The sequence below is a fragment of the Musca autumnalis genome, unplaced genomic scaffold (assembly GCF_047663935.1).
Source record: "Musca autumnalis isolate F117 unplaced genomic scaffold, ASM4766393v1 scaffold_5, whole genome shotgun sequence".
Lineage (NCBI taxonomy): Eukaryota > Metazoa > Arthropoda > Insecta > Diptera > Muscidae > Musca > Musca autumnalis.
In genome coordinates, this window is record NW_027412088.1 from 133,540,174 (window position 1) to 133,567,454 (window position 27,281).

A 27,281-nucleotide genomic window follows, 5' to 3' on the forward strand; every position below is an offset into this window, starting at 1 on the left:
TCGAATCCCAGCCTGGCTCATGCTGAAATTATTTTTTTATTTTTGCCTTATTAAGGCGAAGGCCATTTATAGTGATATTTAATTAATTCTCTTTCGAGTTGAGCTGTAAGGCCTTTAGAGATACATTGAAAAATTAGGAGTCTACCGAAGTCCCACGCATCCAACCATTACATTACGTTTCCCGGGTGGTAAAGCCGATCTTCAGGTGTATTAGGATGTTGTTGTTGTGGCAGACGAAGGACGATTTTGTTTTTGAAAACAGCATAGCATAGCATATTTTTAGTGATTTCAGTGCTGTGCTGGTAGCAAATTTATGTTGACAAAATCTGGGGGTACCGTTATATGGGGGCTATACCAAAGCATGGACCAACATATCGTCGGTGTCATGCTTAAGTGTTCCATACGCCATTTTTGACTTTTTGAGATAAAGGTACCTTACAAAGTTTTGAACCATGACCTTTCCGATTTTTTGGTCGGTTTTTCTCTATCTCTTATAGTTTCTGAGATATTCAGATGCCAGTATGTTCCATATCCGCTTTGTGACCAAATAAATCTTGTCGTTTTGTTCCATATCCGTAAAGCCTGGCGTATGGAACAAAACAACTTTGAACATTTTAGTTCCATATCCATGTCGTTTGGCGTATGGAACAAAAAGAGACAAAAACGAATTGTTCCGCACCAAAAATGATGGCGTTTGGAACAAAAAATTGCCCATTTTGCCCAAGTAACGGAAAAGTGTGGCGTATGGAACAAATTGTTTTAAAGGACTTGGCTTAAAAACTGAAGAATAATAGTTTCTAAATCCAAATATTTTTGAATATTGTATTGTTATATGAAAACGAAAATTTATCAATTGTTTAAACAAAAAATCCCTAGTTAAAAGACACAATTTTGATGTAAGTCCACAAAAATATACGCAAAAACGTTCATTCGACTTGAAGCTAACCGACTACAAAAATGGTATTATAAGAAAATCGCGTTTAAATGTTTTATGTTACCTTAGAAATGCAAAATATCAATCCGTTTTGTCCGATCGAAATTTTTACCACAAAAAAGTAGTGATAAGTGGAGGCAATCCCTTAAATAAGTCTTAAGAAAACCTTAAATTATGCTCCTTATTGTATTTATATGAGAAAAATAAATGTTTCACTTAAAGTCCTGATTTTTAAACTCAACAGTACCACTTCATATAAGGGAGGTGGAACACGATTGATAAAAAGTGTTTTGGTTGAAATGTGACAAAATGTGTTCCATGTGACACAAACTGCCAAAAACATGAAAAAAAGATTCCATGGAACAATTCAGCAACTTTTTGCAATTATAAAAATTGGCAATAACTTCTAGACTATCACAGATATCTGACTAAAATAAACTACTGGTATATTCTATGAGTTTAGTTAAGTAGAACTGAGCTCTTAAAGTATTGGATTATTGCACCATTTTTATCCCGTATAGCCTTAAACATTAACTTGAGTTTTTCTCGAATCAGGCAAATGGCGTATGGAACACTTAAGCATGACACCGACGATATGTAGACAATTTGAATATATTTTGTGACGCCTGTGAATTTCAAATGTCAAATGTCAGTTCAGTTATATAGGGTTTTACTAAGAGATACACCTATGTTGGTGGAGGAGTTTTGTGACCACCGGAAACCTCAAATGTCAAATTACAGCTAGTTCGGACGAAAGGTGCAGCTAATATCCTCAAAATACCTAACCTGAGGTACCGGGCGTATGGGGCGTTATATATTCGAACTTGACTTGTCTATGGAAAAAATACACTAGTGTGCAAAAATATAGCGTTCTAGTTCAATTATTGCGCACGATCACGTGATTACAACCGGGTCTATATGCTGAAATCTTCAAATTACGGAAAATCGGGATGTACCGTTATACGTGGAATATAAGAAAACGTGGTCCTGCAACGACCATTGGCTGCGGGAATGTTTTGCACCCCAGCGAAGACCAAATACCAACCACTTCTGGGATAATGAGACTAAAAACTTAAAAACTTCGAAACTTGGGAGGTACCGTTCTATGGGACCTTATCAAAACGTTGGCCGTGGCTAAATCGTATGGTTGATGTTATAAAAATAAAGCGGTATTAAATACATATATAGAAAGTAAACCTAATAAGAAATACAGAACAGAACGAATTTGCCATTGTTTCCGCAAACATAGTTAAAACCTGACAAAACCTAACAAAAAATCTTCTTGAAGGCATTTCCTCTACGCGTGACGCAGGCATTGTTGTCTGACCCACCGACGTAATTAAGGGAAGACCTAGGGGCTAGCCATGTTTGACAAAAATGTAAGCGTCGTTTTCCCCATATACCTACGAGTATACCTTTAAGAATTCAAAAACTTCGGTAAAGAATTTCGCATATACACTTTTTTGATCACAATCACATCCTGCCCATTGTCACTCAGTCCTCGTAAGACAAAATGATTCATGTCATCCTTCGAATACACCAATGATACTGTATTAGATACATTTTAATAAATGACGTAGACTTTTGTGGTATAGTGTAAATTGTGGGCATTACTGCGAAATGAATTGTTGTACTCTTTCCTTCTGGGACTTCCCTACACACAGCAGACACATGACGTGTAATATGAGGGTTGTTGTATTTTTTTTTTGGTATTTGACACGAAATTCTTATCACATTTATACGTTGTTCCCTGTTACATGTGATTCATAATCTTGCTATTTCTCTTTGTCCATCGTCATTCTCTCACGTCATCAATGGAAAATTCTCTTGTCTCTCTTTTTCATTTTATTTTATTTAGTTTTTTGTTTTGTTTTTATTGCTCTTTTTGTTGTTGTACAAACAATAAATAAAACAATAAAAATGTGTGTCAGTTGGGGATGACATTTTTCCCCTAAAGATGAAATGCATATTGGTGAATTTATTATTCTCTCCTTTCTTTAGCAAATCACAATTTGACAGTTGTGTCAACGCACATTTTATTTGTTCGCCGTGTTTATGTTTAAGCATTTTTCAATATTGACATGCTTTCTTTTTTTCTTTGGTACTAAGTTCAGTAATAGAAGTTCATTGAACACAAGTTGGGTTATCGCCAATTACTAAATCTCGAAAATAACTTGTGTAAAAATAAACATAATTCGTTTGTTTATAAATTATTTTAAGTGTTTCCTTCAAATCATTGTTTAAATTTGAATTGTGTAAGTGAATCATACTTGGTTTCAGTTTATCGAGAACAATGAAATAATTGGTTCAAGGTCAAATCGGAATAACTTCTTTGAATAAGAAACATTCATGCTTAATCGCAACACTTGCATTTGTGAAACACCAAATAGGTATCTGAAATATTTTTTAGAAAAGGAAATAGGTACAAATTCAATATCTTAGTGTTAAGTGGATTTACGGAAGTACTTTAATACTTAGGGATGCTCCTACATTGTGGGGTGGTCCATACATTGCCGTTTTTTAATAGCTTTTGTAAATTATGAAGTGTTTGATAATATTTGTGTGACTGTTTCCGGCAGAATGAAAATAAAAATTTTACAAATTAATTTGTTTGATTCTTAAAGCCTTTTCTGGGTTGGACGGTATTGAAAACATGTAGGTAGTTGGGATATGATTAAAGAACTCCTTTTAAAATTACCTGAAGATGTTTATAATAAATGCGATTTCTTCTATATTCATAGACTACGATTCAGTTGAAAAAAATCAAATCGGCCTGTTGTCTATTCACAAAATATTTGGGTGGTTGCAAAATATCTATGTATGTTTGCGTTATTGTTAATTTTTTAGATAATTATACAAACACATGTTTCCCGAAAGTAACGTTAAATACTAAAATAGAACAAAACACTTGCGGGGCAAAATGTTTACAAAACTATTTGTATAAACATTTGTTAAATTCACTTATAATATACCGAAAATTTTAATCAAATCTGATTTCCTTCAACAGTCACTTTTGATTAGTTCAAGAATTTATTTCCCAATTCTCTTCTAGATTAATAGTTGTTTTAAATTTTAACATCTTTTGATAATTGACATTCTAACTTAAGAATTCCTGAAGCCAGTTGCAATTTGAAACATGAAATGAAAACCGCCATTAATGATGATGGCTGCAAAATTAACTTTGATAATTTATTTTTATTAAAGTTTTTTTCGTTTACGAAACTAAAGCTCAATTAATGCAATGATTTCATACTAAAATTTCTAATAGAACAACAGGCACAAAGATAGAATAAAAAACAACATTGACAAATTTTTATCGAACACAATTAAGAATTTAAGTAATTATTCAAATTGAATCTGTGTTGAGTCTCTGTCTGCCTGCCTAACCAAACTACAGCTGTCGTCCGTCGCCTTGTTTCGTTTTCCGTTCCAATCGGACTGGCGGCATTGAACTTTCAACCGTTTCAATTTCTTTGAATTTATAATCAATGGTTACAATAAAACAAATTTAAATTATAGCAATGCACAGTGGAGCCTTGTAAAACCCATACACAGAAGGCCAATATGGGTAATGGATAATGTTTATGTATGTTAGGTTCTCGTAGGATATGTAACTAAAAAGTGATAAGAAGAAAGTGAAACGGGAATGGTAGAAAGAGAAAGGCGGAGGGGAGGGGATGAGAGGTTGGATTCAACGGACGGGTAAGAATGGAGAAGACATTTATCGAACGAAGAAATATAAACAAGTATGAATGTATCAGTCAGCTATGCTTCGGGCCTAAAGAAAAGAAGTAAACGCAATACTTCTAACGTCTATGGGAATTTTTGAGTATGGATCGTGGTAAATAGGGCCGCATACACAACATGTTGCCAAAAACTTCAAACGATTCCAGACGAGTCCTTAAATTGTACTCTTTCCAAACTTTGTGTGGGAGGTACCCGTAAGAATGGTTCGATGTAGTGAAATTTCGGACATAATCCGAGTCTGTAAGAAATAATACATTGTACAACGTTTGGACCAAATCGGATTCTACCTTCGAGGGGTTTCTTAGACACTACCCAGAATAGTTCTTGGCGGCTTGCTTTTTGGAGCCGTTGGGCCATTATCTCAAGAAGTATGGACTTGCCCCTTAAAAAATAATGCGCCTTCGTAACAGGACCCGAAAGAAGGTTCGTCATGTCAGAACGTTACGGCTGTCTCACAGAAGAAGCAGACCGCTGGCTTGGCACAACCTTCCTTCAGTAAATTCGAAGGATGAAAACCCCGCTTTGTATTCCCCATCAAGGATTCCGTTTCCCTATAATATTGCAGTGCCCCCTGCAGTGAGCCCAGAAAAAAATAACAAATTTGCTACAAGATTTTTAAGGCAGATCTATAAATTTGGACAGTTTAAGAATTTATGGCGAAGGACCCTAGTGCTTTTAGAGTATCCTGGCTATCATTCCCACTGAAAGTTCTGCGAAACCAGAACCCATTTGGGGTTTGCTCTACCATAACCTCCACTAGGATTTTGTAACCCCCTTACGAAATCTGTTGGGACGGTAGCTTTATATGGGGACTTTGTCATAAAATAAAAAAATTGTCATAAATCCAAAGAAAGCTCTTTTGAGGGGTTTGTTCTTCTGATCAGCATGATTTTTAATTTTACGCCACCCAGGCAATATCGATTGGAAACGTGGACTTGGGAGGTACCTTTACATGGGGACTTTATAATAAAATAACAAATTGGCCTGGAAATTCAAAACATTTTTGGGATTTTGCTCTTCTGGCATATTATCATCAATTCCATTAAGAATATGCCATAACCCATACCAATTTGGTTCGGAATGTGGACTTCGGTGGAACCGTGATATGAGAACTTTACCATAAAATAAAATTGGCCATAGAATTCAAAGACCTTTTGGGATTTTGCTCTTCTGACCTAATACATCAACTTCGGAACAAGGACATGGGAGTTACCGTTATATGGAGACTATACCAAAATATATACCTATGTTGAAAATCTTCTACAGTAAGGTTTTTTACTCTCAAAGAAACCAAAATACAAATTTTAAACCAAATCGTTTGGGAAATGTGGCTCAGACCCTTTTTGTAGGCGCTACTCCGAAAAATGAACCTACATTGAAAAATTTCTGGGAAAAGGTGTTCAACCCCCCTCAGTAACGAAGATGCTGAATTAGAGCCTAATCAATTTGAAAATGTGCCCAAAACCCTAAATTTAGGGTGTGACTATATATGAGGGCTATACCAAAACTCGGACCTTTATAAAGAACTCGACATACCAAAATTTGGCGATATTAGTTGGAAAATATGGGTACGGGTTACACGGGTTATACCCTTCTATGGGAGCTATACCAAAAAGTGGACCGACATGACCCAATTTTTGTACCAATGACTCTATGACCCGAAAATTTTGCACAGTGTAATGTAAACCCGCGGTATTTCAGATTTTTTTTTTAAGTCGAATATCGTTACAATTGATTTGCTTTCGGCAAAAACAGAAGAGACTATAGTTTTTTGTATGAAAACATAAAGCACTTTCCCAATTTTATAACAAATAATAAGTAACACATCACCGCAAAACTGCGAAGTGATTGACTATTTATTGACTATTTTATCGCTAAATTTGACAATCTAGCTTTAGGAACACTCGGCGTTATTTGATGTACATAAGTACGTACACTTTGTTCCCTGAATGTTATTTGCTTCTCCTCATATACTCCTATTTCGCCAATATTCTTATCTTACTCCGCTCATTTTTATATCCACATTCTTACTTAACATTATTTTGTTCAACTTCAACCCATTGTGCCATTGTCGTAAACTATTACCCTAAGCCGGTTTTTCTATGATAATTTGCCAACTGATCATTAACAATTTAAATTAATGGATCGCAAGTAAGCAATACTAAATGTCGTCGTCACTGTTTGTGAGAAACAAAACAGAATCGAACCAAAATGTCCGGAATTCCAAGGTAAACAAAATAGAGAATGACAAAACCTTTTAGAACCTTACCAGTAGATGCTGTGTCGGCATGAAGTAATAACTAGAAAAACCTCAGTTAACGCTCAAAAAATTAGATCATTCATAGCTTGATCGGCAAATTTAACCGATAGTTTAATGAACGCGAGCTATTGTCGGGTGGATGAAGCTGGTCGTTGGGCTGGCGTGGCTACATGGTTTGCTTGCTGTGGTAACTGGAGACATTTCAACTAGTAACTAAACTATGAGATTGATTCTTAATGTTCAGCTGAAGTCATAGATAAAAATAATGAAATTATGTACTTTTCGTTTGTCATTTTACTGCCGGACATTCTTGAGTATTTAGTGTGACATTGTCGTCTATTCATTCATTCATTCATACTTTGCTATATTTTTTTTATTTTTTTTTCGTTTTCATGTTTTGTTTTTTCCCGATTCTCGAAAAGCCAATGACTTACTAACTGTCTGGTTATTAGCTAAAAAGCAGGAGTATAGAAGCGGCATATCGTTGTTTGTCTGTTGACTGTAACAATTGCCGTTTGCTTGCTTCTCTTATCTGAGTTATCAGTACGAGTTACGCGTTCGTCGATAGAGGAACCAGCCCTTGGAATTTCTTCTTTTGTATTTCGTCTACCAAAGAATGTGATCGAGTCTTGTTCGATATTTTGTTTGCTTCAACGATAGAATTTTTTGTGTCGTTGTTTTTTGGTGACAATTAAGATCGTATTTACGTTAAACCGGGTTGAACGTTGAACGTGCGGTTCGGAAGATATTTCAGTTGTTATTTGACCAATTTAGATAACACCTTGTCCGTCCTCAGTGCTATTGCAGGTGATAAAAACATTCTCCCTCCCCTACTACTCCAATAAAAGAAAATAAAGAACAAAAAAAAACAAAGAAAAAGAAATGAAAAATAATGTGTGTGAATACCTACCATCACATGGCACATTAGAATAGAATTGTTTAATGTTTTATCAACTTACTTAACAATGCCATAAAATTCAAATTAATGTGATGAAAGATGTGTGGTATAAAATTGCGGAAAATATTGTGTGCTGGATCAGTGAAATATTATTTGATAATAAAATGTGCTGCTGCTTATGACGAATAATCGATATTTACTAATCGAGGTTCTTCGGAAAAATATGCACCGAAAAATAATATAATGTGGCAACATGTTCAAATGAAAACGCATAAGTGTGTATATTTTCTCATAGGCTTTGAGATATTTAAATACAGTGGATCAATAAAGTAATAGAACAAAATATATTTTGTGTAACTTGCGATATTTAACACTGCAATATTTGATGTGAAGTACTGAATAACCTACTATTCAGAGCTAAAATTTAAATAAATTAATATTCAGGTTAAGGTGGAATTTTACTTGAGTAAACATCAGCTTGAGAGAATTTTACGAGCATACTGCAGTAGGAAATATAGGCTGATTTTATAAATACCCTCATAGTCATATTATATTATCAAGACAAAGCATAAATCCGTGGCGACACTGGTTTGTCGTGGAAGGACCATACTTCTTTTCATAAAATTCGAGTATCTCTCCAGACAATAAATCCATTCGGTGAAATCCGGTGTTATTTCCCCATTAAACCTGTGCTACGAATTTCCAGCAAAAAAATCATTACAAATCGACTATTAACCCATTATTTTAACAAAAGCATGTCACTAGAAATAAGTATTTATTTTTTGTCCTTAGATTAAGGCCTCAGTAGCCAGAGCTTATCCAAATTATTATATTTATAATTTATTATAGATATAATTGTAAATAAATAAAAATTTGTTGTTCTAAAATTCGATGGATAAGAAGTCAAGGCGTCGACACATAAGAAGCATTCTTGCTTAAGTCATATCTGGTAAGTGACTAAAGACCAAGTTCGACCTAATTCAAATGTGATTCAGAAATATGTATTTTTATTAGGTCGAACTTGGTCTTTAGTCTTTTATCAGATATGACTTCAGCAAGAATGCCATGCTTCTTATGTGTCGAGGCCTTTAAATAAATCGTTACGGCTTTTAGTATGGAAAGAGTAACTACCCCGGACTTCCCCCTGGCTACGACCAAACTTTGGACGAAATCCGTTTCAGACAATTTGAAATCGATTTAGCCCTATCCGTCCTTCTGTCTGTCTGACTGACTAGTGCGCAAGATTACTTTCAAACAGATTAACCGCTTTGCCCTCGTAATATTTTCTCCAAACTTAGTTCATGTTCAAAGTTGTCACATATCGGTCCAATCCTTCGGATACCAAACACAGAAATTTTCAAAAAAAGTTTCGCAAAACATTTTTCGGATCGTTTTGAATTTTTTCGCCTCTATTACAAGGGTAACCATTTTTTTCGGAGCAAGACCTTGCCTCTTTATGTAATGTCCTAAAAGCCCTAAAAACCTTGCCGGCTGATAAGCATGTCCGAAACTTTGCACATCGTAAAATTTCTTCCAAATGTACATCAAGTTCCAAAAATGTCGATATCGGAAATCTTGCCGGGACATCGTTCACCAAAAATTCAAAATTTTTAGCTTGACTGGTGCATACGATAACTGTCAAATGGAGTAACCGATTTGGTTCAAATGGTTCAAACTTTGCACATACACATCGTAGACATAGAACATGTTTGAATATGGACTATATCCATCCACTCCTTCCGGTATCTCACACACAAATTTTCAAAACATTTTTGTAAAAGTACAGTACAAGGATTTGTCTCGGGTCGTTTTAATTTTTGTTTTCCAGTACAGTGTCCTTGAGGCCTCTATTACGAGGGACATAAAGTTATAAGAAAGTCTGTATCGAACAAAACCTTCATCACAAAATTTCAAAATGTTAGTTTAAGTCCTGTTCGAGAATCGTTCTGACATTTTGACTGAAGACACTCCTTGTGGTCCTCTTTACAGCCATATGACATAATGGCGCGATAACTCCAAAATTCCTACGGTGACCAACTAAAATGGGGACAATACGTTTCGAAAGGAGTCCAACCTTTGCACATCGTAACAATTCTCGCAAATTTGCAAATGAACACTATCGGGGAAAATTCCTTCCAGTACCTCTCTAACAAAAGTTCAAAAATTTCCACTTTTGTGCAGTTTAAGGCCTGTTTGAAATGTCTAAAATAGTTTTGAAATTTTTACTGAAGGTACTCCTTGTGGTTCTGTTTACTGTGATATAATGGTTTTCGTTAATGAGTGCCGCCACCGTGGTGCTATGGTATGACCTTGCACGCTGAAGATCGTGGGTTCGATTCCCCGGCCAGTCAACATCAAACACGTTTTCAACGGTGGCAAAATACCCCTCAGTAATGTTGGCGACATTTTCTTAGTATTTCAGCCTTGTACAACTTCTCTACAAGTGGTGTCTTACGCCGTTCGGACTCGGCGATAAACAGTAGGTCCCATATCATTGAGCTAATATGAATCGGGGTGCACTCATTGATATGAGAGAAGCCTCCCCTGTCCCGCCTGGGATGTTTGTGGAACAATTATATATTATATTATAAGGTTTTTCGTGGACAAGTATATGCTTCCTGACATAATGACGCAAAAGCTCTACGGTGACAAACAAAAAGAGCTGATTATCACGATAACTATCGAATGGAATGTCTCCTTAAATGAGATCCAGTTCCAAGATGGACTATCCTATGCCGGCTCATTCTTTCAGGTATCTCCTACGCAAAAATTCAACAATTTTGGGCTGTAGTCCAGTTTCAGAGACCTTTTCCGATCGTGTTGAAATTTAAATAGAGAAGAAGCCAATATTTCTGAGATATGGGCCCCGTAATGATCCATTATTTATGGACACTCCTTTCAACACCTCTCGCTATTAAGTATTTGGAGTCTTTGTGGTCTTTGTTACAATCCTATAAATTTATTCTCCATTTTTCCCAGATATTGTCCCGAAATTGGAGATCTGTTCATAGATTAAGATAATCGAAATAATCATCTGTTATCCCATAATGGATGAAGTTCTGATAAAATCCGAGTCGATCATTCAAGTTTGCACAATAATTAAGCTCGAACGCTGTATTTTTGCATCTGAGTGACTCTTTTTCATAAACAGGTCTTCAAAGATTGGATATATGGGCCATCGATTTGGTACAACCCATCAAAAATTTCGGACGAAATTAACAGTTAATTTACACTTAAGGTTTCCAGTGGTGAAGACATTTCTCTGCCAAACATTGTTAACATATGTAGGTCTAAGTTTTGGAATAGATATTTTTTAGTTTTTTATCTAAGATTTTGGCCTAATATGCCATTTAGGGTTCGCAGTGGTCAGAAAACTTCTCCAACTAAAACCGAGAACCTAGGCCCAAGTTTTGGCACTGCCCACTATAGGTAATTTGTCCTGTTTTTGAGGCGGTGGACTTATGGGCTTTTAATACATTTTTAATGCTTTATATGGTATAGTTAGCTAAGACAAAAAAATTACACAGTACAGTTGGGATATAGCGAAAATCGGTTATAAGAAACTACATTTATAACGAACAAAGTTTTGTGTTCCCAAAGAATTTTACTTAATATTTGTACACACATTCAACTTCTTAAAATGACGACGATTATAACGAACAAAAATTGTCACTCCGCGAGTAGAACGGCGGATTTAACGAACAAATTTTGTTGTTCCTAACCCCTACCTATTTTATTCATTCCAACCCAATGAACGCGGTTAAAACCAAAAAATGTTATAATGAACTAAAATATCGATCCGCCAAAATTTTATAAACATTGATATGTTTAAAATATTAATTCGCGAAGAGATCTTTATAAATATTATTTTTTAAAAGAACAAAATTAACCGCCCAATCATGATCCCTAGTTAGAACGTATTACAGATATAATTAGCAAAAATGTTGACCACAACACTTCTGTAAATTTTTAAAACACATGGTGAATATTTCTTTAAAGAGAATTAATGTATGTTTAGTTCTAATCGGATGCTTTTTTTCATATTTTTTTCACCAAATCAAAAACTAAAAAAAAAATATTTTTTCTGCAAGGAGGGCACCTTCAAAAAAGTTATATACATATAACTCAAAAAACACAAAAAATCGCACCTAGGTATATTATGTAGTTGATTCAGACCCCTTTTCTGAAGATATTCCCGAAGTCAGAATTTCAGACAAAGTTGGACAATTTTGTAAAAGTCTATAATACAAAACTATAATTTTGTAAAAAAATCTTAGTTTGTGTCCTTCCTATATGACTATGATTTTTCCGCTGTAACAAACATTTTGAAGAAAAATATAACTTAAAATATAAAATACACACCGCTACCATTCCACTGAATATCATATCTATGTATTTGATCATTACCAAACTCTAATAAATTGGGTTTAATTTCTTTCCTAAGTTTTAATCTTTATTAATATGTTTTATTTTGCCATCGAAATTTTGACATGGACTTGGAATTATACTGCGAATTTTGAACATTTTTGAAAACAAATTGCATATCCCTATAATTTGGCATGTACTTTCTTAAAATCAAATTATAAAACTCGCGCAATTAAAAGTGCAAGAATCGAATTTTTGCTGAAGAACCTTTCCAAATTACCTATAGTGCAGCCCCCATATAAATGTACTGCCCGATTTCATGTACTTTGAAGTTTTTATCAATATTTTCGTCCTATATTTCCTGTAAATTGGGGCCTCCACCTAAAATTGTGGACAGGAAAAGAAACTGATTATTGGATAGCTCAGAAGATTTCATAGTTAAGGGTGAAAAGTTCGGCGCGGCTCGGAAATAGCCCCGTTTTGGTATACCCATAGGCTGAGGGTATCACTAGAAATAATTTAATTGGAACTGCAAATAGGAAGTTTTGAATAACAAATAAGTTACAAATAACCAGTTAAATTTTAAATTTAGTATAATTCGAAAAATTGAGTTGGATTCTAATAACAAATATAAAATTATACAATGAATGAACAAATATTCAGCATTGAAAAAAAATTGCATTTGAAAGAGGAAACGTTAGATGATAGCGAAGCCACTCCACAGCCGACATGTCTGATGAGCCTCTACGAAAGGCGAAACATGTCACACAGTGGTGGTTGCGTGGGTTCGAATCTTCGGCTTTCCTTTTCCACTTGCAAAAATCATTGGTTAGTAAGCTCGACTGTAACGAGAAATTAATTAAAATTAATATTAAAAATGATCTTCGTCCTAATAGGCAAAATTTCCAAAATAAATAAAATTATATTATAAATGAAATAATACAAATTTCAATTGAAATTTAAAAAATCGGAAATTATTCAATTCGCGATTGAGAGAGAAAGAGACAGCTAAAATCTCAATGTTTTTTCGGGAACACACACAATATTTCAAAATAGTCTCATTTATGCATAGACATGTAGTATTATAATGCCTTGCTTAATTCAACTTTTTAATGGCTTATTTAAGGCCGTAAATTTGTTCTACAATATACCTACTAAGACAGGTATGTATGTAGATCCATTATAACCTCAGTTAGTAATGACTGTTATTTCGCTTGATTACGGTAAGTTAGCGACCAAACAGTTCTGCTAATTAATATTTTAAAGTTTTAATGCATAATTTTTCGATTCAATTATTAGCGATTTTTGTCGGTAACGAAAAATAATTACAGAATACTACTAAAGGGTTCTAAGTTATACTTGTATGTAGAGGGTAATAATTTTTCATTGTCAAAATCATTTTTTCTGTAGGGTTAATATAATTTTTCGCGCATAAACGGGTCTAGGTGTAATTACCCACTTTCTGTCTAAAATGAATACATAAATACACAATAATTTTTATTCTTAGTTTGCTATTTGGCTTCAGATTAATGTTAGCTATAAGACACTTGATTTAGACCCAGCTCGTCTACTCTCTCTATCAGCTTAGAAAATACATACCTAACTACCTGTAGTGCGATCAGCGATCACTAATTATGCATTCCGAGCACAACGCACAAATGTTAATGCGTAAGTGTAGTGGGCCATTTCTTTAGTTTGCTACCATTTTGGCCAGGTTCATTAACAAATTAACGGCAGTTGTCACAATAATGCTAAAAATATCCCTCTAACGCACACATAACAGAGGTATATAGTACCCACACAACTACAACATATTATCTAACAATAATGGTTAAATGATAGACGTTAGGGTTCGCACAAAAAGCCGGCAAACACGTTTCTGCCAAATTAGGCTGCACACACAAACGTTCTTCATTAGGCCATCGATGATAAAATAACCAACAACAGCTGCAAAAAAATATAATCACATTACATGCCTATCCTAAAACATTCTAGCCAAGAATCGAACGAACATTACCTGTCTGTCATCGATGTTAGCGGACGACGACACATATTTAACCGGCTTCCATTGTGCCAATAATGTAGTGTTTTTTTTTTTCAATTTTTGTTTTGCACATTTTCGCACATTTTTTTTCAACTTTCTGTATTACGCCAGATACCGCTACAACAAAGAACTCCAAGAAGTCTCAAGCCTTAAACCACCAGCCGCTTAGCTTCTTAAACACCACTCCAATAATGGACAATCAATTTCTTTGTTTCTTGTCGGCTGTCAAGCCAGCCAGCAGCTATGTATGCTTCCGGTGTCATCTTTGTCTGCCACCACTGAGCCATCTTTGTCTCAGATGTTTTTGTAATTAACCCGTCCGTCCCGTTTCGTCCATGGACAACACGATTGCCATTGTCGGCATGCAAAGCAAACCACCGGTAACACATAGTCCTACATTTATAAATCGATTGCTTTTTACTTTTAAAAGAATATTGGCCAAGTCCTTATGGAAAGGCATATACATACTACATACATACATATGTAAATACAAGGTGTTTGCCGATGACGAGATGCCAAGGCGTCGCTGTAGAAAACAGTTTTATTCAGTCGAATAAATGTTAACCTGTGTGCATATTGTTTTATGGTTGCTCATATCTATGGAACATGCGTGGGCCCCACTGTTAATGTACATAAGGGTAGTTTAGTTCCAATCACCACCCCAACAACCACCCGGCATTTTTCGTGCTCTCTTATGAGGAAAAAAGTAAACAATTCTGTTTGCGTCAGCCGGTGTTAGCCGGCAGAACAATGTTATGAGTGTTTATTCTGCTGGCCTGCTTAGTTCATTGTCTAGCCATATGTTTGAATGGATTATCCACACTGTTTCTCTCTCATTTCGTACGCAATGTAAATAATTCGGTTACCATGAGTGTGCTCTTTTAGAATTACCAGATTGTTAAATTATAAGATAGGGAAAATTAGGGGATTTTTAATAAGAATATATGGGAAAAGCGTCTAATGTCACTTAAAACTGGTCAAGTTGAATTAAATAGAAAGGGGGAAAGGGGAATATAGTCGGGATTTTTTGTTTATCTATGTGATATCCTACCAAAGTATATGGAAAAACTATCCCAAGGGGTTTAGATAAATTATAACATAATGTATCGATAACAAATTTGCATTATTCCAATTTTTACATAACATTGTACACTGTAGTATCTAACGTTTTCTCAAAAACTTAATATATAACATAGATTGTCTGTTTATCTGAGACGGTTCGAAACGTAGTTCGTTCAAATTACTACCAAACTCCTGTTATTGTGGAGTTCTTTCTTTGATTGAAAACAAAATTGAATCAAATATTTGTCAAGAAATTTGGTAGTGATGCGAACGAATTTGGTATTGAATCGTCTTAGTGAAAATAGGGGTTAATGTAAAAGAGTGTAAGAAATATATCGCAAGAGTTATTACTTTAAAATATTATACAATATTAATCGATGAGATTAAAAATCTAATAAATTGGGCACTAAAAATAAGATAATAGACAAATATATATTATTTCAATCGGTTAAATTGTAGGAAACTAACCCTGACCATCAATCTGTTTGGCTTTTATTAAAACATCTCAAACATTCATCAAATATATCGAGTTACCCTCCATATCGAATATTCTATAGAATACAAAAAGGGTTGTACCATATTCTTAGAGTTTAGACTGGCATGTTAGAAAGGTATAATGAGTCATAACCGCTGTCTTTGAGTTTAGTTTTATAATATCCTGATTCATCAGATTACTATTTCCCGAAATTTTAACTTATTGTTGACTATAGATGTGCAAATCGAAACGAAGAATGCAAACATCCAATTAGCGACCGATGGAGAAAGAGGTTGAAGTTCAACAATCAAACGTTATATATTTTTCGGCGGCTTTTTCATGTCAGTTTTTTGTATAATTGTTAGATGATTGAGTCGGATTGAAATATTCATGAAGTCTGAAGTAGCAGGCATACATATTTTATTGTAACGCTTTGATTTTGATCGAGCGGATTATAATCTTAAGATTGATGTGCAATATTCCTCAATTTCATGGAAAATTCCCTCAAAAATTTGAATAATATCGGTGATGGTTCGTTCGGTTATGGTGGAACTCATCAAAATTTATAATGAAGCGTTTGAAAGAGGATATCTTCTGCTTTAAGACTAGTGGTCGGATAAATTCAGCTGCTAAACTGAAATTAGTTATCTTTTAATATCTTTATTTTTCAATGTGCCTACATATTTTTTATTTGTGTTATTGTCTTTGAATTTATAATATTTTGCAAGAACAACGTATCATGGTAACAACAATGTAAGTCATTTTAATGTATATCCAAAGTCGAGATATATATAACCTCTTTCGGGTAAATTATTTCCAGAGATCATAACTTTTGAGGTAATATGATCAACAACCGCGTTAGTTTATAGTGAATTTTTTTCTTTTAGTGACTCTTATTTTTATAGTGATTTCGGTGGAAAATTTCCAACTCTGCTATACGGTGATGGTTGAAATTATGTTGTCATATTTTGAACTGAGACAAAGATTTCCAAAAAAATTTTTTTGACAACTTATGGTTATTTGCGATTTAAAATCAACGATTTGTCCACTCACTTTTAAAATCATATTGGCGCAGTCTATTAAATGGTCGGCTTCACACGACTACAGCACTTTCTTACTTTTTAAAATATATTTAACGTTTATTAGAATTTTTACGAAACTTCCATTTTTGCGAAAATGTGATATTGCCTTGTTCTCCAAGAGAAGCTTAGATAAAAACAACTTATTTTAGAACGACTGAATTGTTCAAAATGAAAAGAATAATGAGGACTTTTGAACATGGTTCACACTAAAAATCAATAAATTAGAACCCTGTGTTCCTATTTTAGAGCGTTTTGTGTCTTTGATCATAGAAAGGAAAAATATTGATTTAAAAAGAACTCCACTTCCACATGTAGTTATTTGCTCTTCGAAATTTAAACAGAAATTCAAAAATAATAGATTCGTGAACGTTCTGGAACAGAGCCATTTTGTCTCCTGTACACAAAATGTTACAAATTACCTAAATACCACCCACTTATAAAAACGAGAGATTTTCAAAATTTATTGACTTTAGAAGAAAAAGCATTTAAAAAATTATTAAATTATGCTTTCCAACTCTGCAATATGAACACGAAAATTATTACCATTCGAAATATCAATTTTTTTACTATCATTTGTCAAATCCGCTGTTTGCCGCATATACATATTTTTAACAAAGAAATGTAATTTTAAAAACAATTTCTTTAAACAAAAAACAACAATCGCTGACTGATTGTGGGTATTTTTACTTTCCTTTTGGGTAAAATACTTCATCCCATGTGGCAAGTCTTTTTTTTTTTTTGTTTGAGAACGAGAGCGACAGCTAGAGAGGAATGTCATTTTTCAATCATGCTTCTCCCTCTCTCTCTCTCTCTCTCTGATACAGTGCGTTTGATGAAACACCACCCAAACAAGCATTACTTTACGTCATTCATACCGTAAAAGCAGTGTGAAATACATTTACTAAAGAGGAATTTTTAAAAAAATAAAGTGGAAATAATCGATGTAAATAAAATAAAAAAAATATTTTATTCAATTATTTGTAGTAAAAAATTATTCGGAGGTATAAAGATATTGGTGTCATTATCGGATATGGCACTTTTAGCTTTACAATATTCCATGACCTTCATGGAAATATGTATGTACAGGACATCAATTATTCTATCGGAATATTAAAAAAAACAATCCAGCTGTATAAAATGAATCTGTCTTCTGTTTCTCTTTCGAGTTTAACTATTGTGACCTAAAATATCGTAAAGGTCAATCTTGTAGAGATTTTTCACTGCTGCAACATTTTCTTTAGTTCCAATTACAAAGGACTTGCGGTTTACAAGCAAAATTGTAAAAACCTAAAAAACCCAAAAATGTGAACTTTTATTTTTCTCATCTATGATCATTGTAGTTTCAGAATCCGCAAAAACTTCCCAGGTATAAGCTACTTTCATTTAAAGTTGATTAAGGCGCACAGTGTACATTGAACAATTTGTTTTCTCACGAGACTCACGCACCCAACCAATATGCTGGCATATTTATTTGTTTTTAGTTGCTAGACGAAGAATAATTTTGGAAATATCCACACATCATTGGATAAAATCATGAGAAATAGGTGAAATTTTGCCACTACAGTCGAACTATTTTTATTTCTTCTTAAATTTTCTTGATCTAAAATATTATAAAAATTTGTATAACAACTAAAGGCAATAGAGTCTCATTTTTAACCACTTATCTGTAATATTGTCATGTCATTCTCATTGGCTTTCTCTCGGATGAAACATAGTATGCTCTTATGATTTTCTCCCAAATGATCTGAATAATTTTTTAATTATTTCCCACATTTTACGTTGTATTGATTAGTGCCACTTATTTATTTCCCTAGGGCAATTTTAGTGGTATTTTCTTGTGACACTGTTATTTTTATGTATTGAGAATAAAAATGATGGATTTATTAAAAAAAAAAACTAATTTGATGCGAATAAAGTTTTACTTTAATTTCGTAGTTTTTTTTTAAGAATTTACTTTCAAGTTAGATTTTGCTGTTATGCATTGAATTGTAAGCTTCGTTCCAGAACTAAAAAGTTTTTACACATTTAACACATTTTGCACATTTTTACTCGAAATGCGTTCCCGTACACCAAAAAAGATGCAAAATGTTCACTTCTCTTTGAACAAAAATGGCGCTGAATAGCTTTCTCTTTAGAAACTTTTTACACGACAAATTTGAGCGAGCAAAAATGTGCAACATGTTTGCCGCCTTCCGATTGGCTGACATGCCGACTTTGACATTTGTTCCAGATTTTTTGACGTTTCTGCCATTTTTCCGTTCCCGTACATTTTGAAAAAATGTGTGTGTTGGACTCATTTTTGACAGTTTTCTCTTTTGAACATTTTACCATTAAAAAAGTACTGGAACGAAGCTGTAATCAATGCACATTTATAGAAGGTAATGCCAAGTTTACACTTGCGCTCTAAAATCCACTGGATTTCACGAAATCCTGAAATACATCCCGGTGTTTGCACTTATTTTTTTGTTGATTTCAAACATATCACAATAATCAAGGTAGATGCATATGCGCAGCTGATCGAACATGAATTTTCAAAACAAGTTGTTGTAAATTGAATTGGGCATCAAAAATATACGACAATATAGAACTTTACAACTTTATTTCGAAAATTATTGTAAAATTATCTATATATCGTATTAATTGTGTATAGTACTAACAAATAAAAAAATAAAAACTGATTTTATCGTAGAGACATCACAATAATAAATTTTGATAGATAAAAGTTGTGTTCAGAACTTGCAAAATATTACTACTTGCAGCAGTTTCCCCCCCGTTTATTGCTAAAAATGCGTTCCCGTACTTCGAAATCTAGCAAGACTTGCACTTCTCGTTAAACAATGATAGAGCCGAATATCACCCTCTTCTCCTGCTTTCTTCCATACAATTTTGGCCTAGCAAACCAAGCAGCATGTTCATTGACATTTTTGCTGGAGTTTTTGCAATTTCCGTAATTTTTCCGTTCCCGTATTTTTTAGGAAATTTGTATGGGGAAGCAATTTTTGACAATTCCCTCTTTTTTCTAACATTACCATTAAAAAAGCAGTGTTCGAAAATAAACACTATAATATCGTACCGTACCGTTCTGTACCGTACCAAGGTGGATAGGTACACTACGATAGTGTACCGCTCCGGAGCACAAACACTAAAAAATATTTTAGTGATACTGTACCGGAACACAACGATAATCGTAGTGTACCGCATGCCGGAGCACTAAAAATCGTAGTGCTCCGACTGCGGAGCACTTAAAATCGTAGTGTTCCGACTGCGGAGCACTAAAAATTTTAGTGTTCCGACTGCCGGAGCACTAAAAATCGTAGTGCTCCGACTGCGGAGCACTAAAAATTTTAGTGCTCCGACTGCGGAGGACTAAAAATTTTAGTGTTCCGACTGCCGGATCACTAAAAATCATAGTGCACCACGTGTTGGAACACTAAAAAAAATAATGTTTTCTTAGGAAAATTAAATATTTGGTTAAATTTGATCAAATAAAAATTAAGATAAACTGTTACATCCATGTATGTTTAAATTAGTTAAACACATTGCGAAATATGGTCAAAATTATAAAAAACAATATTTAGTTTTTGTGGAATGAAGCAGAAAGATCGTTGTGCCGGAGCACTAAAAATCGTTTTGTACCACGTTTTGAAACTATAAGGTAATGAACCATACATTAATTTATTATGATTTCTGAGGAAATTAAATATTATATATATATACATATTTTTAATAAATAAAAATTAAAAGAAAATGTGAAAAACATCTGATTTGGTTTTTGGACAATGGAGCACTAAAAATCGTAGTGTTCCGACTGTCGGATAACTAAAAATCGTAGTGTTCCTACTGCCGGATCACTAAAAATCGTAGCGTTCCGACTGCCGGATAAGTAAAAATCATAGTTTGTCCGACTGCCGGAGAACTAAAAATCGTAGTGTTCCGACTGTCGGAACACTAAAAATCGCAGCGTACCACGAGCCAAAACGCTAATAATAACGTTAAGGTAATCGTATGTTTATTATAATTTATGAGGCAATTAAATATTTTATGTTTTTAGGATAAATAAATACATATTAATAAATAAAAATTAGAAGTAAATGTGTAAAATATCTGATTTGAATTTTGGACAATGGAGCACTAAAAATCGTAGTGTTCCGACGGTCGGAACACTACAATTTTTAGTGCTCCGCAGCCGAACACTACGATTTTTATTGATCCTTTGTTTCGATTTTTAGAGATCCGGCAGTCGGAACACTAAAATTGTTAGTGATCTGGCAGTCGGAACACTACGATTTTTAGTGATCCTTTGTTTCGATTTTTAGAGATCCGGCAGTCGGAACACTAAAATTTTTAGTGATCCGGCAGTCGGAACACTAAAATTTTTAGTGATCTGGCAGTCGGAACACTACGATTTTTAGTGCTCCGCAGCCGAACACTACGATTTTTATTGATCCTTTGTTTCGATTTTTAGAGATCCGGCAGTCGGAACACTAAAATTTTTAGTGATCCGGCAGTCGGAACACTAAAATTTTTAGTGATCTGGCAGTCGGAACACTACGGTTTTTAGTGCTCCGCAGCCGAACACTACGATTTTTATTGATCCTTTGTTTCCATTTTTAGAGATCTGGCAGTCGGAACACTAACATTTTTAGTGATCCGGCAGTCGGAACACTACAATTTTTAGTGCTCCGCAGCCGAACACTACGATTTTTATTGATCCTTTGTTTCGATTTTTAGAGATCCGGCAGTCGGAACACTAAAATTTTTAGTGATCTGGCAGTCGGAACACTACGATTTTTAATGCTCCGCAGCCGAACACTACGATTTTTATTGATCCATTCTCCAAAAATCAAATCAGACGTTTTTCACGTGTTCTATTATAGTTTATTTCTTAATTTGTATTTATTAAAAAAAATTATAAAATATTTAATTTTCCTCACCAATCATAATAAACTCCTTTGTGGTATTTTCTATGTATCCACAGTCAGAACACTACAATTTTTAGTGCGCCATTGTACAAGAACCGAATTAAAGTTTGTCATATTTTCTACTTAAGTTCCCAACGTTATTAATTAATATGTATACATACATGGATATAACAGGTGTATCTGTGTTTTTATGTCTTAATTTGTACTTAATTCAAAAATTATAAATATTTAATTTTCCTCCCAAATCATAATAAACTCGTGTGTGGTACATTATCATTACGTTATTTTTTAGTGTTCCGACATGTGGTACACTACGATTTTTTAGTGCTCCGACTGCGGAACACTACGATTTTTAGTGTTCCGACTGCGGAGCACTACGATTTTTAGTGCTCCGACTGCGGAGCACTACGATTTTTAGTGTTCCGACTGCGGAGCACTACGATTTTTAGTGTTCCGACTGCGGTACCCAACGTTTTTAGTGTACCAAAATGTGGTACACTACGTTTTTCGTTGTGCTCCGGAACAATATCACTAAAATATTTTTTAGTGTTTGTGTTCCGGAACACTAACGCTAAAAATATTTTAGTGATACTGTTCTCGGAGCGGTACACTATGTTAGTGTACTGTTTATTTTCGAACTCTGTAAAAAAGTACGGCAACACAATGAAAAATAGCATTGCAACAAATTTAATATTTTTTTCACATTGTTTACAAATGTTGATACTAAAATTTTTTGTTGCAGCAATTGACCATCTACCTTGTTTATTCTGATACGTGAAAAGTGTTGCAGCTTTTGGTACTTTTTTAGGCAAAAACAGGGTTGTATATCATGTGTATAGTGATTTCGATGTTGATTTCGCTGAAATCACGAAATGAGATGATTTCATTTTTGTATGCAAAAACATGATAAATTTTTCTTGATTCCGCGCGAAATCAAGAAACGCCTACGAAATCACGAAACGACGCCGAGTGTAAACCAAACATAAAAGTGACAATCAGCTGTATGTTTTACTTTTTTTGTAAAGTTGGTTTTCAAAATGTAGTAAGATCTACTCATGAAATTTGCTACCATATTTACTTTATATTTACATTTTGATTCAAATTTGTTCTTTTTTCGAGGATTTTCAAAATGTGTTTGTTTTTCCTGAGAAAATTTTTAGAACACTTTATTATTCAATATTTTCTTTGACATGTATGATCTGCTCCAGAACCTGCAAGAAGCTACTATTTTTTACTACGATAACATTTTTCCTTTATGTTTTCGGAAAAAATAGTGAAAATTAGTAGTTTCTTGCAGTTCTGGAACAGACCATTAATTTTCAATAACAACAATGTTGTTTTTGTAAATTTGTTAGATATTGTAATTCATGCATCTACCTTATATAAATGTGCCTTGATTGTAATATTATTTACAATAAGACAATGCGTATTATATATTTCTGTATGTAACCTGAACTTTGACATTGACATGAATGACATCATTTTGAAATAACAGTACACGCATGCATACGTATCCTCCTATATAATTTCCCTTTCTATTTTGCAATTCAGTTTTATGTTTGTTTTCATTTCAAAATCAGTCTTCGTCATCACCCAAGTGACTTTGGTGACACTGGTATTTGATTAATTTGTTTTGTTGCTACTTTTCCAGAATTGTTTAAAAAACAGACTCCACAAATGTTTATTCAGATCCTAGACATTTGAAATCAAAGCGACAACAAATAAAATCAATAAAATCTTATACAGCCCAAGGCTATGGAGTCAATTAAAATAAATGAAATCAATAAATCTGTTTTCACAAAACACACTTAATTTTTCAGAAAAATGAGTCATTATTTCGAAATTGGAATGAAGATTTATATGCACAATTGTAAAATGTGCAGAAAAAAAGACAAAATTAAAGAAGTTTTGCTTAGAAAGATTAACTCACGTAAAGCCCGATCTTTTTAGAAAACTGAAGATTTTTTAAATGTATATTTTTTTGGAATTAAAAGGATAATGACAAAATCCACTGCCTTAAATTGCCTATGGAATATTGATGTTTTATTTCAATTATGGATGAAGTAAACGATAAAAAAGCAATTAAGAAAGTATCAGTTGGCTGTGCTGACGGAGATATACCCTCAGCCACTGACAAAAAAATCATTGGCATATACTAAACATTTTTGGTAACCAAACTTCTTCATAAAGGACTCGAAATATTAAATTACGCTCAACTAAGTTTAGAAGATATTTTTGAAAAATTTTTAGAGCTTTCTTGCACAATAGGCATTTTAGTATGCGCAGGCAGGATTTTGGAGCTGTTGGGCCATTATCTCAGAAAGTATTGACTTACTCCGGTAAAAATTGTACCATTGTAAATAAGACCTGCTAAAAAGAATCAAAACGATACGAGAGGAGTTCTTAAACTTGAAATAAAACGATGTGCAAAGTCTGTACCGATCAGAAACTCCCCGCGAGGTTTATCTTGCGGATTTGCAATTTTTATTGGTGCCGTCAGGGTTTCATTGTATGGACTCGCGCAAGAAAAAAATTGCACCATCGTAAAGGGACAAGGACAACCTACTGAAAAAAATTCAACACGGTCCGAGAGTTGCTCTTGAAATTCATTTTATCCGAATTTTGTGTGGGGTACCCGAAGGAGTGGACCGATGTGGTACATATTCGAGTCCGATATATATCTGGAAGGAATAATACGACGTGCAAAGTTTGGACCAAATTAATCGCTCCCTTCAAGAGTTATCGTTTACACTATTTTACAGAAAAATTTTGAACTTTTGTGGGGGAGGTACTCGAAGGAGTGGAGAGATATGGCCCATCTTCGAACTTAAACCCAAAATTTGGTTCGAATCGGTTGATCCATTCGAGAGTTATCGTGCGCACCAGCCAGACAGATTGACGGACATGGCTAAATCGACTCCATATTGTCTGCAACGAATTTCGTCCAAACATACTTGGGGTATAAACCCGTTATTTCGATGAGGCACATTTTTGGTCGTATCAAAGTGTATATATGTACCCTTTCTACCTTTCTATAATGACGCTAATTTTCGAGTTGTATAGCACGCTTGGTGAATTCGGATCAAATCTATACATTTAAATGAGTTTAGCGCACACCTAAAATGTAGAAAAGTATCTATCAGAAAAGAAGCTAAACCAATACGAGCGATTTTTGCCACAAATCTGAAATACAAACGTGCACAGAAATTCATTGTGCCGAACACAAAAACAAATATGTAGTACCTGAAGTGCGATTCTCTCTATGACTATGTATACCAAAAATATGCACTGCATGTGGATTGGGACGGCGCGATACGCTGCTTTTGTGTATCTGTCCAGCTAAACTCAATCACCTGTCTTCTAATTATGATAGTGTCCACTATGTATATTAGGACGACCCATTTTTTTGGAATTCCTACCCCCAAAATGTCTTTTTTTCATATGATCCAAACACATTATATATGTATATGAAATTTTTATTAGATTTTCATAAATTGTTGTACGATTGTTTTTTTAGCCACAACAAGGACCTGGTAAAGTTTTTCCATCGATTAGGCCATAATAGCGGCCTTTAGAGAATTTTCGTTAAAATGCATCTTTGGCCCCATACTATGGAAACAAAGATCACTAGGTTGGTACGGGTTAACGTTATTTGATCACCATCAAATTTCATATATAAGGGTTTTGGATCAAATGGAAATTCGATTGATACATAAAGTTAAAATACATGCTCTGGCAAAATTTTAAGCTTCTACGTTCAAAAACAACGATCCTATTCAAGAAATGGCATTTTGGAAAATGGGATAATATTGCAGATTTTGTTGTAATGACGGATCCCAAAACCAAGCGTTCCCGCTGTTTTGGTTTCATTTATTACTCCCATTCGTATAGTATTGATAATATCCCGATTACTCGCCCTCATTAGAATTATATTCCATACAACAGTTTTTCATTTTATAACGTTTTTTGCTTCTCCTGTAAAGTTTTGATTTTGTGGGTTACGTCTTCGGGCATTTATGGTGACGATATCTCGATTTACGATTGCGATCCCTTCTTCATTAGATACAAAATCAATGTGGACTTTTTTGTTTCCCCTTTTCAACAATGTTTTTTTTAATTATTTATATTTTTTCTTTTGCTCAACTTGTTTTCGGTACAACTTAAAAGAAAGAAAAAAGATCGCCGACACCAGCGAGCCACCAAAGAATAAAAGATTTTTTAAAGTTAGGCAAATATTTAAAATGTGTGCAAATATAAACAAGTAAATAAACCAAATATTTTTAATAATAAGTATCGTTTAGCGAGTGATCTCTTCTAACTCTGAATGACATTTAATTAACTAATGTTTGTTTCTTTTTCTTCTTATTTTTCCATTTCAGTTGATGACAATACAGCAACAACCAAGCAAATGAGCAAAAAATCTGTTTATGAGGAAATATCTCAGCCGTAACGATAACAAGAAAAACAACAATAACATTTTTGGGAGATCAAAAGAAAACGGCTGCAAAGTTGTGTCACACCCCCATTCCCTTTAAATCACTTAAGTGCTAAAAAATTGCTACAATCAATCTGTGAACATTGAACATTCAGATGATGTTCGTCGGAGTCATTGGTAACTGCAAAAATGTGTTTTTCCTAAATACGCCTTATTAGTCAATAGGGAACTCCAAACACAAGTATCACCACAGCAAGTGTGGTGGTGTACTTGTTGTTTAAATCTCTACCTATCCACCTATCTTACTACCTACCTCTCTTCGTCCTAAACGTTTTTGCTCGAGTTGCGAGCAGCTGTGTGTGCAATCATCATCGTTATTTAAAATCACTTGTACAAATATTTATTCAAACTGGCGGACCGAGAAATAAATTACTCGCTGGCAGCGTCGGGATCCTATGGCGGTAGTGCCCAACAGCTGAGCAAACGGAGACGCATATATGCCTCGACAGGTAGCGCTGCCAACATTACCATGGACCGGGAGAGCCTCAGCGAATGGGCGAAGGATAAGCCGTTGAGCATTCTGCAATTAGACCCAGCTGATCGTGCTGTTCTGCGTATTGCAGGTAAGTTTTTTCTCAATACATTTTAAATCGTATTACAATACGGGAAGTAATGCAAACAGTAAACAAAGAAATATTTGCTCATTGACGTAATTTTTCTTATAAAACTCTTTTTTAGTTTATGCCATTTTCAAGTATCCCTGCAGAATGAGTGGTCGAATATGACCTGACAGCTTCATGGGTACTTGAAGTTATTATTAATTGTAATTATCTACAACCATCTGAATAGCTATCTGACAATAAGTCTAAAACAGTTTAATTCCTCCGTCTGATCTCTTGTTTGTTGGCATTTCCGTCCATGCACATGATTCTGTTGTGCGAGACTCATTACCACCCACCCACCACTACTCTTCATTACTACATGAACAGCATGAGTGTTTTGTTGTCAAGATTTTTATTGTAAATTTATTTATTTAAGTGTAAATGGAATGCAATTG

The 27,281-nt window shown here is 34.2% G+C and overlaps 1 protein-coding gene across 4 annotated transcripts in view; it reads left to right on the top strand.

The window, feature by feature from the left end:
* The window catches only part of shot (dystonin-like protein short stop), a 227,166-nt gene that overhangs the window by 22,175 nt on the left and 177,710 nt on the right, over window positions 1-27,281 (top strand). For 2 of the 4 annotated variants that reach the window (XM_073957924.1, XM_073957926.1), the window contains exon 2: window positions 26,169-26,847. In XM_073957924.1, the coding sequence (XP_073814025.1) occupies window positions 26,754-26,847 (94 nt within the window). In that variant the 5' untranslated portion in view covers window positions 26,169-26,753. Of the gene's footprint in view, window positions 1-7,341; window positions 7,749-26,168; window positions 26,848-27,281 lie in introns of those variants that run through there. The other 2 variants (XM_073957927.1, XM_073957925.1) reach the window with 2 other exon arrangements.